The sequence below is a fragment of the Acartia tonsa genome, chromosome 13 (genome assembly GCF_053477335.1).
Source record: "Acartia tonsa isolate MP-2025a chromosome 13, ASM5347733v1, whole genome shotgun sequence".
Classification (NCBI taxonomy): domain Eukaryota; kingdom Metazoa; phylum Arthropoda; class Copepoda; order Calanoida; family Acartiidae; genus Acartia; species Acartia tonsa.
Window position 1 is genome coordinate 11,360,717 of NC_137272.1, and position 14,797 is coordinate 11,375,513.

Here is a 14,797-nt window from a genome sequence, read left to right on the forward strand (position 1 = left end):
TGCTAACAAATAAAAAAACACAATAATTAAGAAAAAGAAAACACTTTATTGTTGGCCTTTTATATCACACTTTGTTAACTAGAACATAACTTTTAAAATAATTTACCATTTTAATTTATATTTTATCAGCAATTAATTACTTAGTAGATTATTTTTTCTCAATTAAATTATTTTAGTTATTATTGAAACCCTATATAAAAAAATCTGTTTGTAAACAAATATAGGGAAAAAAAGGTATACATATTTTTAAATCTGTGTATTTTGTCTTTTATTCTTAACTAAAAAACAGTTAAATTTAAGTTTTTTTTGCATCTATTTATATTTTTTGTATATTATTATACATTATTTTTACATTATTACTTTTTTTTAAACTAACTTAATTTTTCTACAAATTTTACCAAAAGTTTCAAAGCCTAAATTCAAAGCGAATAGTTTAAGGAGCGCAGCTACTTTAGCTCCACTGGCAAAGATCGTTAGAACCAGGGATCTTAATGGATAAGACAATGGATGATAATTTGATAATATTATCCCCTTTTGTAAATCGCTGGTTAAAAAGTTTGATCACTACCTGTTTGGAACTAACCAATCAAAATTCAAAGTTATTTTTGAAAAGGGGTAATTTTTTCATGTGTTTTCCTTAAAGATCTGTGTATATATGAAATGGTCAGTATTAAGAACAGTTTGACTCAATAAGCGCATTCAAATAAAGGGTAACACACAACTTTAAAGTAAATACGCGAAAAAGTATTCTATGTTAATGATTATCTCTTTTTTCCTATTTTGGATGTGATTTTCCTTGTCTCTCTAAATATTGTATCTTGTTTATGCTGTGCCACTTAGGTACATTAATGCCCATTTTTCCGAAGCAGCCTATAAGAAAATGACATCATTTAATACAAAAGACCAATGATAGACCAGTATACATTTTACCATTGGTCAATTAAAACATACACTGACCTATCATTGGTCATTTGTTTAGTACAACTTAATTTTTTTATAGACAACATGAGTTGATTCCTTTTTTACTATTATTTTGTTATAAATGTAATTGTTTTTTTTTAAATTTGATTTGAGCTAAATATTATAAACACATAATTTCCATTTAAGTTTTATATTATTATTATTTGGTGCTTTCATACAAAGTACCTTGTTGAGCACTGATATTTTAAATTATTTAAAAATATGATAGGGCGGAAAGTTTTCGTTTTTTTATAAATTACAAAATGTCAGTTAGGTTAGTTTATTGGGTAATGGAGAGCTCCAAAGGATTAGGGCACCGAATATATAGGCCTTTCAGAGTTATAGTCTTTCTCGGAGAATAGGCTTGGAAAAGGGGGGTTATTAATGTTCAACCGGCACTTTGTTTGAATGCACCTATCATTATTTATTTTAAGGTTACAAATTCACAACACAATAATGTATGTATATGCAGTTTTCTTTAATATCTTGGCTCATGTAATGGAGGACCTAAACATAAATATCATAATCAAAAAAAAATTTATAATGGGTGAGCACTTCAAATTGCGCGGCTTGTGTTGATAGTAGAAAAATGTTAAGCATACCATTAGAACCACTATGAACTTCTAGGCTACGTATAGTTAGGGAGCTACGTGGTAAAATATTCCAACTGACTTAAAATAAATACAAAAAATATCTATTTTATAGTATCAGTGGGATTTTAAAGCATGTTTCCAAAATGTGCAGCCCTATAAAAAGTATAAGTATTTTTTTTAAACTAGAATCTGTAAGCTTTCTGGTGACATTTTAATTTTATAATGAATATTCAAAACTGCAAGTCTAACCTATGGGTAAGTATTTAAAGCACGAGAGTGTTACCAACAGACAGACTATCAAGAATGATTTCATAGTATAGCTACGCTCATTTAAAAAAAAACCGGTTTTACCTGGATATGCCGGAGTCAACTGGGCAAGATCTGTTGTTGGACTGGACAATATTGGGGTCATCTAGATAGATAGAAAACAATTTAAATAAATATTTTAATGAAATTAACAGGATGTGTTTTTGTCTGTTTGCAGCTTAGGATCTCAGTAACCCGGTAACCTATATTGATTTCCTTTGCAGTGAAGCGTATTATACATAAAGGGAAGGTATATAGCTCCAAGCATGATTCACCCCTTGAAAAATACCTTCATCCCCACAGCCCCTAAAAATACCTTAACATATAAAGACTTTCCCTAAAAATAGTAATACAATTTTCAAGTACGTATAGGAAGCTTCAGTTTAAAGGAAACCATATCAGTCCAGTGGTTAGTGAGATCCTTTACTCTACACAGACAGACAAATATCCTGTTACTTTTTTATATAAGGATAAATCTATAGATGACAATATTGGTTTAACTGCAGCTACAAGAGTACATATGTGAGTGCGAAATATAGATAAACCAAGGACAGTAGAAAGTGATAGAGAAAGAGAGAGTGAGAGTGTGTGTTGTGAGAGAGAGAAAGAAAGAGAGAGTAAGAGAGAGAGAGAGAGAGAGAGAGAGAGAGAGAGAGAGAGAGAGAGAGAGAGAGAGAGAGAGAGAGAGAGAGAGAGAGAGAGAGAGAGAGAGAGAGAGAAGGATGCAAGGGCATATTTGACCAAAATTTGTATCAATTTAAACTTTAGATTCATCCAATTGCAGCAGTTTCACATAGAATTCAATTCAAACTTAAATTAACCTCTCCAAATTTTAACTAAATTTAGTAGGGAAGGAGGGGCCATTGGACTGGTACTTAAATTTTTATAAACATGCGGCGGTCTCATTTGTAACTCAAAAACTTTGGGTACTTTTGTTTTATCTAATTGGTTGGTTTAAAATAATAGTTTTCAAACTTTTCAACCAATAATTTACATAAAATAAAGCTTTGCTTGTAATCAATGGGAGTGTTCATCCATTTTTAGTCCATTGTCTTATCCCTGGGTCTTCTCAATGTCATTCGAGCACTTTCTGAGATCTTATTGTATGCTTTATCATAAAAAATTAAACATGTAGGATATTGTAAAATTATATTGCCAAATTTTGAACGTTGAAAGTTTTCAAAGTACATTTGTTCGAGTATGAAAATCCAGGGATCGTAAGGGATAAGACAATTGGCGTTAAATTCATTTATATTGTATGTAATTTTATCACCTAATCAAGCTTTATAAAAAGTCCCAAAAGTTTTAAAGCCAATTAATGAGAGAGCGTAATAATACAGGGGTATAAAGGGATAAGACAATGACCGATAAATTGATGTACATGTACATCACAAAATAGCCCCTTTGGTAGATAACAATTAGTGTTTAAAATGTTTGGACACTTAACTAAATTTACCAAACAATAAAATTCAATAATAATCCACAAATTTGTCGAGCAAACGAATAAGAAAACATGATTAAAAAACTTTGGGGACTAGTGCAATAAACAGCCAATTTTCCCCTCCCTGGTTTTAAAAAGCTTTGGAGACCAGTATGATTTACTGTGCTGGGAAGGTTTTGGGTTCGAGACTGGCTAAAAACTATCTAATAATTAGGGTTCGGCCGGATATCCGGTTATTTTCAATGTCCGGCCGGATACCGGATATTAAAACTATCCGGTAACATGATATTCGGCTGATTTTTGACGCCGGTTATCCGGCCAGATATCCGGTAAATTGCCGGATATCGAACGTTTGCCAGGTATCCGGCCCAGCCCTAATAATAATAAAACCTTACTGTATAAACTTTGAAAGATACATGTATAGCTAAACTAGTTGTCAAAATTTTAAATGTAATTCAGAAGAGAGAGAGAGCTTACTTCGACTTCAGTTAAGATTTATATCAAAGTACAAATTCTATTCTATAAATGTTTTATGTTTGCTTGTCCTTTAAGATCTTGATTAAATCATTATATTATTTAGGAATGTTTTTTTATGAGTCGTAGCCCGTTGGACGTTTTGGACTATCTATATTGAATTTAAATATTATGCTAGTTTTAGTCTATTTTTCCCTTTGAACAGAATTGCAAATGAATACATGTAAATTATTTATTTTGCGTGTTCGCGATAACTACTGGACCGAAATGATTTTCCTTTAAAGTAAAGTTTTATAGAATAGTTTAAAAAATTGAAAAATTACCACTAAAAATGATCCCCCATTCCAATATAATTCCTTAGGTTATCCCAGCAAAATATTTCGCCATAGAGTCGCCTTCGAGCTCGTGCAATATATGAACCAATTTCTATGCTACCTCGAATCCCATTCGTCATGAATTAACACCTAATTTTTGACGACAAACTTTGAAAAATCAGCCTTTCAAGCAAAAGGTATCATGCAAGTTCGCTATCGATATATGGGCGAAGTCGCACAATAGTAGCATAAATTAAAAGAGAGTGAGAGAGAGAGAGAGAGAGAGAGGATAAAAAGTAAAGAAGTGAAAAAAAGATCTGAGATACTTTTATGCTATAGAAAGAACCGAATAGAGAGCAGCATTATTTTATGATACTCTGCTACGATATCGATGGCGAACTCGCATGCTACCTTTTCTTGAAAGGCCGATTATCCAACGTTTATCGCCAACGATATCAAACAACGTAGCATGCTACCTTTTTTTTAAAGTTTCGCTGGGATATTACAACGGTACTCAACGTTTTTTATTAATATTGTTCTTTGTCTTATCCCTTAAAATCTCTGGGGGTGTGTAGCCTCTACCTTGACTTTAATATAAATTTTAATTTAATAAAGTTTTGGTAGTTAGTAGTAGATAGAAATTATTCAAAGTTTACCCCGGCAAAGTTTTAACAAGTTCAATTTTGTTCTTAATTAGTGTAGCAATAGCAAAGCGGTGGTTTCCATCAAAGTATCCAGTCAGGCATATAACCCCACCCCCTATCAATTGTTGGGCAGTTTTTTGTTTGTTTATTTATTACTTTACATCAGGTTGGGTAAGTTGATACTTAGTACTGGGTAGCCTAGTAAGGTTAAGGTACTATAAATATAGGATGCATAATGTTAGGGCCCTCAGCAGGGTTTAGTCATGTAGGGGGAAAAAATACTCACTCCTTCTTTTTTTTTAAATTATTAAAATTAATGGGGAGGGGAGAATGTACTAGGACAAGAACAAAGTACTAGGTAAATGAAAGCATACATTTGTTGGCATAGGATTTAGGGTACTTCTAAAATCTTGATTGGTCGTTTTAAACTAGCAGTTTTCAAACTTTTCCATAAAAATCCAAAAACTTACAGAAGTGGAAGTTTTGTTTATCATCAAAGGAGATGAGATATGATAACAGTAGCCAAGGTTACCTGTGAATTAGGAAAGTGCATGTGAGGAAAGTGGGGTAGCCCCAATCTTCTTTTCCACAGTAAGAATCCAACCAGGATACCTGAAATTATAATAATACAATAATGGGCAATAACTTTTGATTAATTTAGGTTAGGTTGGGTAAATGTTATTGAGTGCCCCGCAGTGTTAGAGCCCCCTGCAGGGGCTAGAAATAGGATAAAATCTACTGTGAAATATGACGCAACCCGCTACTTCGTTTTCTTTCCGTGATTCTTTTAAAAATTTTGAAAATCTAATCTATATTTACAAAAATGTATAAAACAAAGATTTTAAAGAAGGAAATATTATTAAAACTTTTAAAAGCAGCATTGTATTTTCCTTAGTAATTTGGATGTCATTTAAAAATTTACAATAATATAACAGTCTTGACAAAAGAATAATCAGATTTCTTAGGTAGTGCAGTAATATAATAAGGATAAAACCATACTATACATATGTTTTCATTAAGGATTACTAAGGATTGGATTTAGGGGCCGTAATTAAAAAAAAAACTTTAATTGTTACCTATACTGAGACCCAGAACGGCCATAGAGAAGCCTAATCCAGCCATGGAGCCAGCTGTGTACTGAGTTCTGAAAAATACATGATTATAAAGGATAAGACAATGGACGACAAATTTAAGTACATTCCCCTTGAAAACAAACAAAATTGCCAATTCAATAGATTGCAGGTAAAAAGTTAACATCTAATTTGAACCAATCAATCAATCTTTAATAAAGTAAATATGTACCAAAAGTTCTAAGCAATAGAACAAAACTTTGGGTACAATAATAGTTTATAGTCCAATGTCCTCCCTGGAAAAACACAAACATGTTCCTATGAAGTAATAGTTTTATGCATTAAATGTTATTCCTCCTAGATTTGTTGGCTGGTTTTGCCTCTTTTTAGTGACAAAAATCATACCCTTATTATATTAGAGTAAAACACTAGAGGGAGAAAGGGTTAAATAACTGTATCTCCCCAACGCAATCGTCTTGTGCAACCTTCCTATTGGGTCATTGAAAATCAACCAATGGTATCGCTTATATTAATACAGCTAAGTAGCAGAAAATTATTTAGAAGCAGACGAAAGAGGTCTTTGAGAAATGAAGGGAGGTAGTTGTCTATAATATAGATCTGTTCTTATTATAACACACAATTTGTCTTGAAACCTACTATAATCTATGATATATAAGTTGACTAACAGACAGACAAACTTTATATTATTTCAAGATAAATTTGACTTCAAATAAAAAAAATATGGTACATGGTTATAAACTCTACCTGTAGTAATTTATTTTAATTGAACAAAGAAAATTAATACATACCTGAGAAAATGATAAGATTTATTTCTGAATGAAGGATGAGAGGTTTCTCCAACAACCTAAAAATTAGGGAAAAAAATAAAATATTTAGTTTATAATTTATTTAAGTCTTGTAAAAAAATGCTTTGTTAGAGCCTGGCTTTTTTTAAAGTCCGTCACAGGCTACGTCTGCGGAATTTGCTGGCATTGTATCACAGTTGATATAACGGTACACATGGCACCCAAAATTTGTAAAAAAAAAAAAAAAAAAAGGTGGGGGGGATACTTTAGGTGTGAATTACAGACAACAAAAAGGATGTATTTTTAGTATTTATCTATCAGAAAATATAGAACAATATCTAGTGGGATGCAGAGGGATGTAGTTGGTTATATCCACATCCCCCTCCTGCACGCCTCTCGTCTTTCAATTTTTTGGCCCCGTATTTATACGATTCACCTGTGGGAGGTAAATTTGTCTGTAAGACCTATTTACCTGAAAACTGTCATGAATTATACCAACAACCATATTTCTTTCTCTGTCCAACTGTAGCTTCAGCTTTCCTTCTTTTCTAAAAAAATAATATATAAAACATCGGTACAAAATAGCTTAAAACCATATGAACAGTCAACAAATGACAATACAGAAGCTTTTCTGAATTTAGAAATGAAATAGTAAAGTACTCAGGGAGGGAGGGGACATTGGACTGTAAATTACTCCAGTACCCAAAGATTTATAACCACGCTGGCTAAATTCTTTTGGTACTTGAATTGAATTTTCATTGGTTGGTTCAAACTTTTTAACTATTAATTGTGACATATGTAAGTAGGAATTTGGAGGATTTATATCAATTTGTCGTCCATTGTCTTATCCCATCAGATTCCTGACATCTTTCTACTATATAGTATAATAAAATATTAAAGCTAAACGAACATACAAAATGTACCTTAATAAACAGAAATAAAATTGAGGGATCTAAAAGTTTTGACAGGTTTATCTAAAACTTTTACACAAAATTTTCAATATCAATCAACTTATCAAAATATATTAACTTTTAACTTTAACTACCTAAATAATTTTTCTAAAGTATAACAATCAATGATAACCAAAACCTTTTAAACAAAGCAGTTGATTTGTTATTTATCCATATGTCTGTTTGTGTATCTGATGATTAAGGTCTCACTAACCACCGAACCGATAGGGTTCTCCCTAATATTAAAGCTTTTTATCGCTATATCTCTCAAACGAAATCGCACCTAGAAAAAATATCCCACCTCCAAAATAGAATATAATTTTTTTTAAAGCTAAAGTTAAAATTGAAAAGTTGATTTATTCTACACTACTACCTCCCTTCCTCTAAGTGCCTCTATTTGCGTGGCCACTAGAACTATAATTAAATGATCGAAAACTTACTTGAAAAATTTATCCATATTTTTGAATGCTTGAGTAAGGGATGTGCTGTCCTTGTGAGCTGCTTCTACATTCTGAAAAAAAAAATTTAAAGAGGTAGAATGTTTGTCTATTTGCCTTAGTATCTCAGACAACTTGACAGAAAATTTTCTTCTTTCCAAAGATCATTTCTTCAAAGTTCTGAAGGGATAAGAAAATGGATAATACAGAGGTGGATTCGTAAAAAAAAATTCCCCACTAATCGCTTAGTGGGGCAAAATTGTTTTCGTGAAAAATCCTCCAAAATCACATAAAAAACCTAAAAAAATTTAATAAAATCTTATATTCATAACCCTTCTATGATTTTGTTTATTTTTTGTAGATTTTTAATGTGATTTTGGTGGATTTATCACGAAAACAATTTTGCCCCACTAAGCGATTAGATTTAAGAATCCACCTCAGATCACTTTTTATCAATACCAGAGAGTCGACAAGTTAGTCAATGAAGTGATTTTAAAAATAGTATGTCGACAGCCACTTTTAACTAAAAGCATGTATTCAAACCATTGAATTCAGTACATATCGACAAAATGGTGTTAGTTTTGTCAGCAAATAAACACCAATAACAAATTAGAATTACTATATTCCTTTGTTATTCTAACTAATGTTATACCTCTTGACTTGAATAACCCCAAACACTGCACTGTAAGTCAAGTGTTTATTTACTAAGTATATTTGCGATTACTTTTATTTAATGAAATCTTCCAATTTTTAACATGTACAAAACGGCCTGCTTAATTGCTTCAAGATCCATGTCAGATCTATATAGGAAATAAATGTCTATAAACGAGCTCAAGTTTTCCAAGGAATATATGATTAAAACTCATAGTGCTCCAATAATCCATAATAAACTCTCATTGCCCAGAACGATAAGACCCATTATTTTACTTTATTAAAAATAAATTCATTTTTTTCATTTCATGTTGCTATTTACCTTATATTGATGTATTTAATTTCTAATCATAAAAAAGAAAATTTAAATTTATATTATGATAAATTTAAGAAAACTATGTTTTAAAAGAATTCGATTGTGGCGACATTTTGTGTGTTCAAATATTAAACTAAAATTGTAATCATCATCATTAACCCTTTGGTGATGGTAATGTAAAGAAAAAAATATAATTTAAAAAAATCTTTTAAAAATCATTTAAATTATTAAATATTTACTTTCTTTTAGATAGTAATGCCGGGTGAGGAAAATAGATTTATTGAGAAATAGATATGCATATAGAAAACTAGCCAATAGGGAGATAATTATATCGAGCCAACTCTAGTATTTGATATAAATCTGCCTTCTTTCATTATAAATTCCTGCTATTTTTTTAATAGACATCACTATTTATAAGTCTTTTTGTATACTAAAAGCTAGCTTAAGCCAAAGTTACTTAGTTGTAACTATAAGTATGTAAATGCTAATATTTTTATGAGGATATTACTTTTCCAAAATATGGTTGAAGAAGGAAAGGGATATGGTATAGTATCTGAAATCTTACCAAGTCACCATTTTTTAACATATAACAGTTATTTCTCGCATCGTATTATAAACGGCTTTCCGCGGATATAGATAGTACAATTATGAGATTAAAACTAGTCTTTAATATGAATGATACACACAAACAAAACATTTTATTTAGTTTTTTTCCTTTAAATGTCTGGCGAGCACTATCCAACCCCCTTAATTTAAATTAAAATAGGGGTGTTAGTTATTTTCTTTTCTTAGGATGTGTTAGGTCAGGTTATATTGGGTACTGGAGACACCTCCTTATTTTCATTTTATTAGAAAAAAAGGGGGGAATATATGCTTGTTAGGTACTTTATGGTAAAGTGCCATTATTTATTCTGCTTGAACTGACAGTATAATTATTATTTTTTCCCTCTCAGATAACCTGTATGAATGATCATGAATTCATTACATTCATTATCTTTTTAGCAAGAAAGTTTTACTAGCTTATACCAACAACATTATTAATTCGAGAAAAAAAATATCACAAAACCTTATACGCGATTTCCAGCAATCGTTTAGGGGCAACACTTATTATAATTTGGGACATTTATATTTGCCCCCAAAATATCATTTTATATTTATTTCACTTGTTGGCTATACCTTATTCCTGAATTTATATTTATTAAATTTTTCAGTTACAAGTTTTGACACCTCCCTTAAACTAATTTCAATGAGGTGTATTACAGATGGTAAGAGGGATGTTATGTAAGTGTCAGTGGGGTGGATATAACCCCATAGGTGTTCACCCTTCTAAATTTAGCTAGGGGAGTAGATAATCCTTTTTTGCACGCCTTTAATACGAACATAAAGAAATTATGGAAAAGCTTCAATTTTAAAAATTAAACAAAACAGAACTGTTTAATATTTTGTATGGTTATCCTCTTAATAGGACGATTACATCGATGATTTATAGAGTTGCTACGCTTTACAAATAATACCTAACTGTTACAGGATCATTATCTAAAACTCTAAAACAATAGGACAATTATAACTTGCCTAAATTATCGAAAAGAACTAACCGTAACGTACGTACGGACTTACAGATCTTGATTATAGAATAGCTTCGATTTAGAAAGAACTGTTCAATATTTTGTATGTGTATCCTACAGGGAGGGAGGGGACATTTGGATGTTTATTGCACTAGTCCCCAAAGTCCATAAAAACGTTTCCGTGTTCGTAGGCTCAACAACTTTGGGGAATTATGGTTGGTTGATACATGAAGTTGAGTGTCCAGACGTTTTAACCAATAAATGTAATCTAGAAGATGATAAAAATCCCCCCACATATTATGACGTCATACGATAGAATAGCCAATGAGAGGCCAGTATACACTTTAATCGGCCAATGACATGGTAAAATTTATGCTGGCCTCTCATTGGTCTATCGTCATAATCTGTGGAGGGACTTTAATCATCTTCATAATCTAGAGAAGAGGGAATTTATATTGTGTATCATCATTGGGAATGTAAATCAATTTATCGGCAGTTGTCTTACCCCTTTAGATCCCTGGTATCGTCCTGATGGTATCACTGTCAACAATAAATGTGCTGACTAGAGCACAAAGTTAAACCTCTTAATTTTATCACAGGGATTAGACACCAGCAAAAAATTATTTGGCTCCAAAAAATCCATTTGTTTTGTAAACAAACGCTTCATTTATAAAAAAAACTTGTTTTTAAATAATACACAAAAGTTTTAATTTGCTAACAAGGTCTTTGGTGGTAATAAGGATGTTCACATCCATAAAAGTGAATCTTTAAAAATCATACAATCAAACAGACGAACATTTACAAAAGAGAGTAACAACTCTTCATAATAGCCTAAAACCAATTCAAGACTTGATTTTGAAATACAAATTAGTCTAAACCATCCTAGGACCTATGTGAAGCTTCCTTAAAATGGAAAACCCCATCGGTGTATTAGTTATAAAAATCTTAAGCTACAGACTAAAAGACCTTTCTACTTTGTATTATAGGATTATAGAGATGCTTCACTCATATTATCATACCTAATGGTCATAGGAATCCAATAAATTATTAATAATATTTTTTTAAACAGGAACAAACTAAATTGTAATTCAGTTTTTAAAAAGTAACAGTTCAATAAATACTTTTAAATATTTTCTTTTTTAAACAGCTATCCGTTGTTCATGGGGATTTTCTTTAAATTCATCATTTTTTTCTTTTCTATTTATATTTTGTCAACTTATTGACTTTTTAAATAAAAGATGTAGTTTAATATATTTTTTTGATTTTTATTTGAAAATTATTATTTAAAACAAGACTGTTTCATAAAAAAAAACATATGCATTTTTTAGATAAAAGGGATACTGTGATATGAAAATATCGGACTGACACACAGAGACAAACTTTTTAAAAATTTAAAAGGGATAATTTTAGTTTTTAATATACCGCTGAACAGGTTGAGTTCTCCTTTTTAGATATCCTTACCCAGCTTAATAGGTGGTTTAATAGGGACAAAGATATATACTTCTTGTAAAAGTAGCAGATATCTGTATGTCTGTTTGTTCATTTATTTATCTGCCAAAGACTTCACTAACCCATCAACCGATATAGTTTTCCTTTACAGTGAAGCTTCCAACAGGTCCAGGTCAGATATAAAACTAAAACGGGGAGGATACCTTAAACCTCCCTAGAGGAAAAAAGGGTGCTTTAACCTGCCCCTGCCCGTTCACCTTAAGTGCTAATATAAGCCTCTAGGGGCAAATCTACTCGCAGAAAATAAAATAATATCAATGAAAGAAGAAATTGTGAAAGATATGTGGATAAAAAGTTAATGATTTCTTGACAACAAAAGAAAGACATTCAGACAGAATAGAACAAGAATAAGTAATACAAATATTAGCGAACCTATTATTCATGAGGTATATCAAACTATAGACATAGTTATTTATAGACAGCTTTCCGCGGACATTAAAAGGATAAATTATAAGATTCATTCAAGTTCTGTACCGTGCAAAAGAAACTGGTATTAATATTATTGTTATGATTTTTTTTATTATTCGTAGAAAATTATCTATGATACGATAATTTACATGATTTTTCAGTATGGCTTAGAACAAGTTCTAATACAGCGGATATCAATCGAAGTTTCGAAGCAATGCAGTAAAATCTATATTTCATCTATAATTTTGACAATCATACAATAAAACAAGTAATTGTATGTAGAGTTGTTATGCAACAAAAAATGCATTAATCGAAAAAATAGATTATAAAAATGAAAAGACCATTATTATCTAAGTCTAACACTTTATCTAATGGTTAGAAAACAAGGATGGAATCATTAAAAGGTAGCAAAGCCTTATTTTTATTTAAATATAAAACACATTTTTTATTAAGTCATATTTTTGTATTTTGGAGGGTGCACAAAAGAAGCCTATATAATATACAAAGAATCAATCCTAAAAAGTAAAACTATAATAATTAAGTAGTTAAATTAAGAGATTAATGGACAAAAAACCTTACTTCTTTGTTTAATACCTAGGATTTAATTAATTTGTTAAACTCACCATACATGTAATTTAATATTTCTATTGTACGAGAAATTAGGAAACAATACCCCTCATTAAAACTTTACATCATTATTCTTGAAAGCGTAGCAATCTTTATGTCCGTTTGTTCTTTCGATCCACTGTTTAATTAACAGTCTGAACGTAAAAACACAACCAAACAAGTTTGTACAGGAAGGCAAGGGAACATTGGGAGGAAAAGTACACTGGCAATGTAAGTTTAATAACCATGTTATCTTATTCGTTGGTATAAAACCCTATCCCCTGCTGGATGAACAAACTGACTAATAAATGAGATCCAAACTAAATTGACGACAAATTTTCAACTAGCAATTTATTCATGTATTATAACCTATATATATTCTTAGTTTTGAAGTGGCTGTGTATTAAAAAAAACTAATTACCTCATCGCTGGCAGGTTTCTCTAGCAGAACAAACCAAACATCCACCCCATTCTTATTACGAGAACTACTCAAAAACAGGTCCAGCAACCTAAAAAAAATATAAGATTAAGCATCAGGATGTCTCTCTGTAGCGATGGATCTCGCTAATCGATTAACAGATATGGTTCTTCTCTACTTTCAGACTCAAACAATATATACAAAGTAATAGGATATAATTCTATCTTTCTATACCTCACCCCCATTATTATCTCAACAGAACAGATATTAATAAGATTATAAGTAAACCCCAAATGGCTGGAGGCGAAGCCATCACTAGTAAAATGAAAAACGTTGTAACATTTCAATTAATATTAATTTTAATTACTGTATCATAATGTAAACACAATTAAAATCTTAATAGAAACATAATTAAATAGGATTATACAATATTTTTGAGGATATAGGGATATGCAAATGGAAAATAAACTATTAGATGAACTTATTGGTAGATAATTGTGTGTAAAAAGGAAGTGGGGTGAGAATTAGGACAAAATATTATTAGTTTTAAGATACATTAGACGATATATTGATGTACAATGTATTGTACATACACAATGATAATAAACAAAATTACCTTATTTTAATATTAAAACTTTGAAAATTTTGAACACAGCAAGTTAAAAACGTAACAATTAATTACAGTTACCAAAGTTTTCACGCCAACGAATAAAAGAACACATTTATGAAACTTTTAGGACTATTTAAAAATCAAAAATCCCCCCTCCCTCTCCTAAAAAAAATAATGTATTTGTTGTCTTACCTGAGTGGAGAGACTTTTCCAGCCTTGGCCAAAGCCGCTCTTATACTGTCCTAAAAATAATTTTCATAATTCATCTTTATAAAAAAATATTAATTTGATTTGTTTTAATTTTTTTTACGAAAATGATTACATTTTTAATTTACTTGAAGAACGTTGTCTTTTTTTCTAAATTAAAGGAAATTCAATCCCACTTTTTTTCTCTTTCGATAGTGGTTGTCCACTCCCCAAAATACTTGTTATAAACCTTCCTAGGACCTATCACAAGCTACCGTGTAAAGGAGAACCAATTCAGTTCAGCGGTTAGTAAGATCCTTCAGTACAGAGAGAGTTATGGACATCCTGTTATTTTTATATAGGGATTATTACCTGAGCGACTGCTAAGCTAAACTGAACCAGTTGACCATAGGATACGTGCAAACTCAACCTAAAAAATGGATTAATAAAAGGCCATGAAATAAAAAGTAAGATTATTGTCAAGAGATATAACGTGACTGTAATGCATTTAACCATCCGGGTGTTAGATGGGG

At 30.9% G+C, this 14,797-nt stretch overlaps 1 protein-coding gene across 1 annotated transcript in view; it reads right to left on the reverse strand.

Moving 5' to 3' along the window:
• Positions 1-26: 26 nt before the first annotated feature.
• The window catches only part of LOC145303807 (uncharacterized), a 105,372-nt gene continuing 90,601 nt past the window's right edge, over positions 27-14,797 (reverse strand). Inside the window, exons 24-33 of the mRNA XM_080145427.1 lie at positions 14,637-14,694; positions 14,271-14,320; positions 13,472-13,559; positions 7,999-8,069; positions 7,081-7,156; positions 6,612-6,667; positions 5,809-5,876; positions 5,265-5,344; positions 1,905-1,965; positions 27-1,467 (exon numbers count right to left, since the gene is read on the reverse strand). Coding sequence (XP_080001553.1) covers positions 1,439-1,467; positions 1,905-1,965; positions 5,265-5,344; positions 5,809-5,876; positions 6,612-6,667; positions 7,081-7,156; positions 7,999-8,069; positions 13,472-13,559; positions 14,271-14,320; positions 14,637-14,694 — 637 coding nt within the window. The 3' untranslated portion in view covers positions 27-1,438. The remainder of the gene's footprint in view (positions 1,468-1,904; positions 1,966-5,264; positions 5,345-5,808; positions 5,877-6,611; positions 6,668-7,080; positions 7,157-7,998; positions 8,070-13,471; positions 13,560-14,270; positions 14,321-14,636; positions 14,695-14,797) is intronic.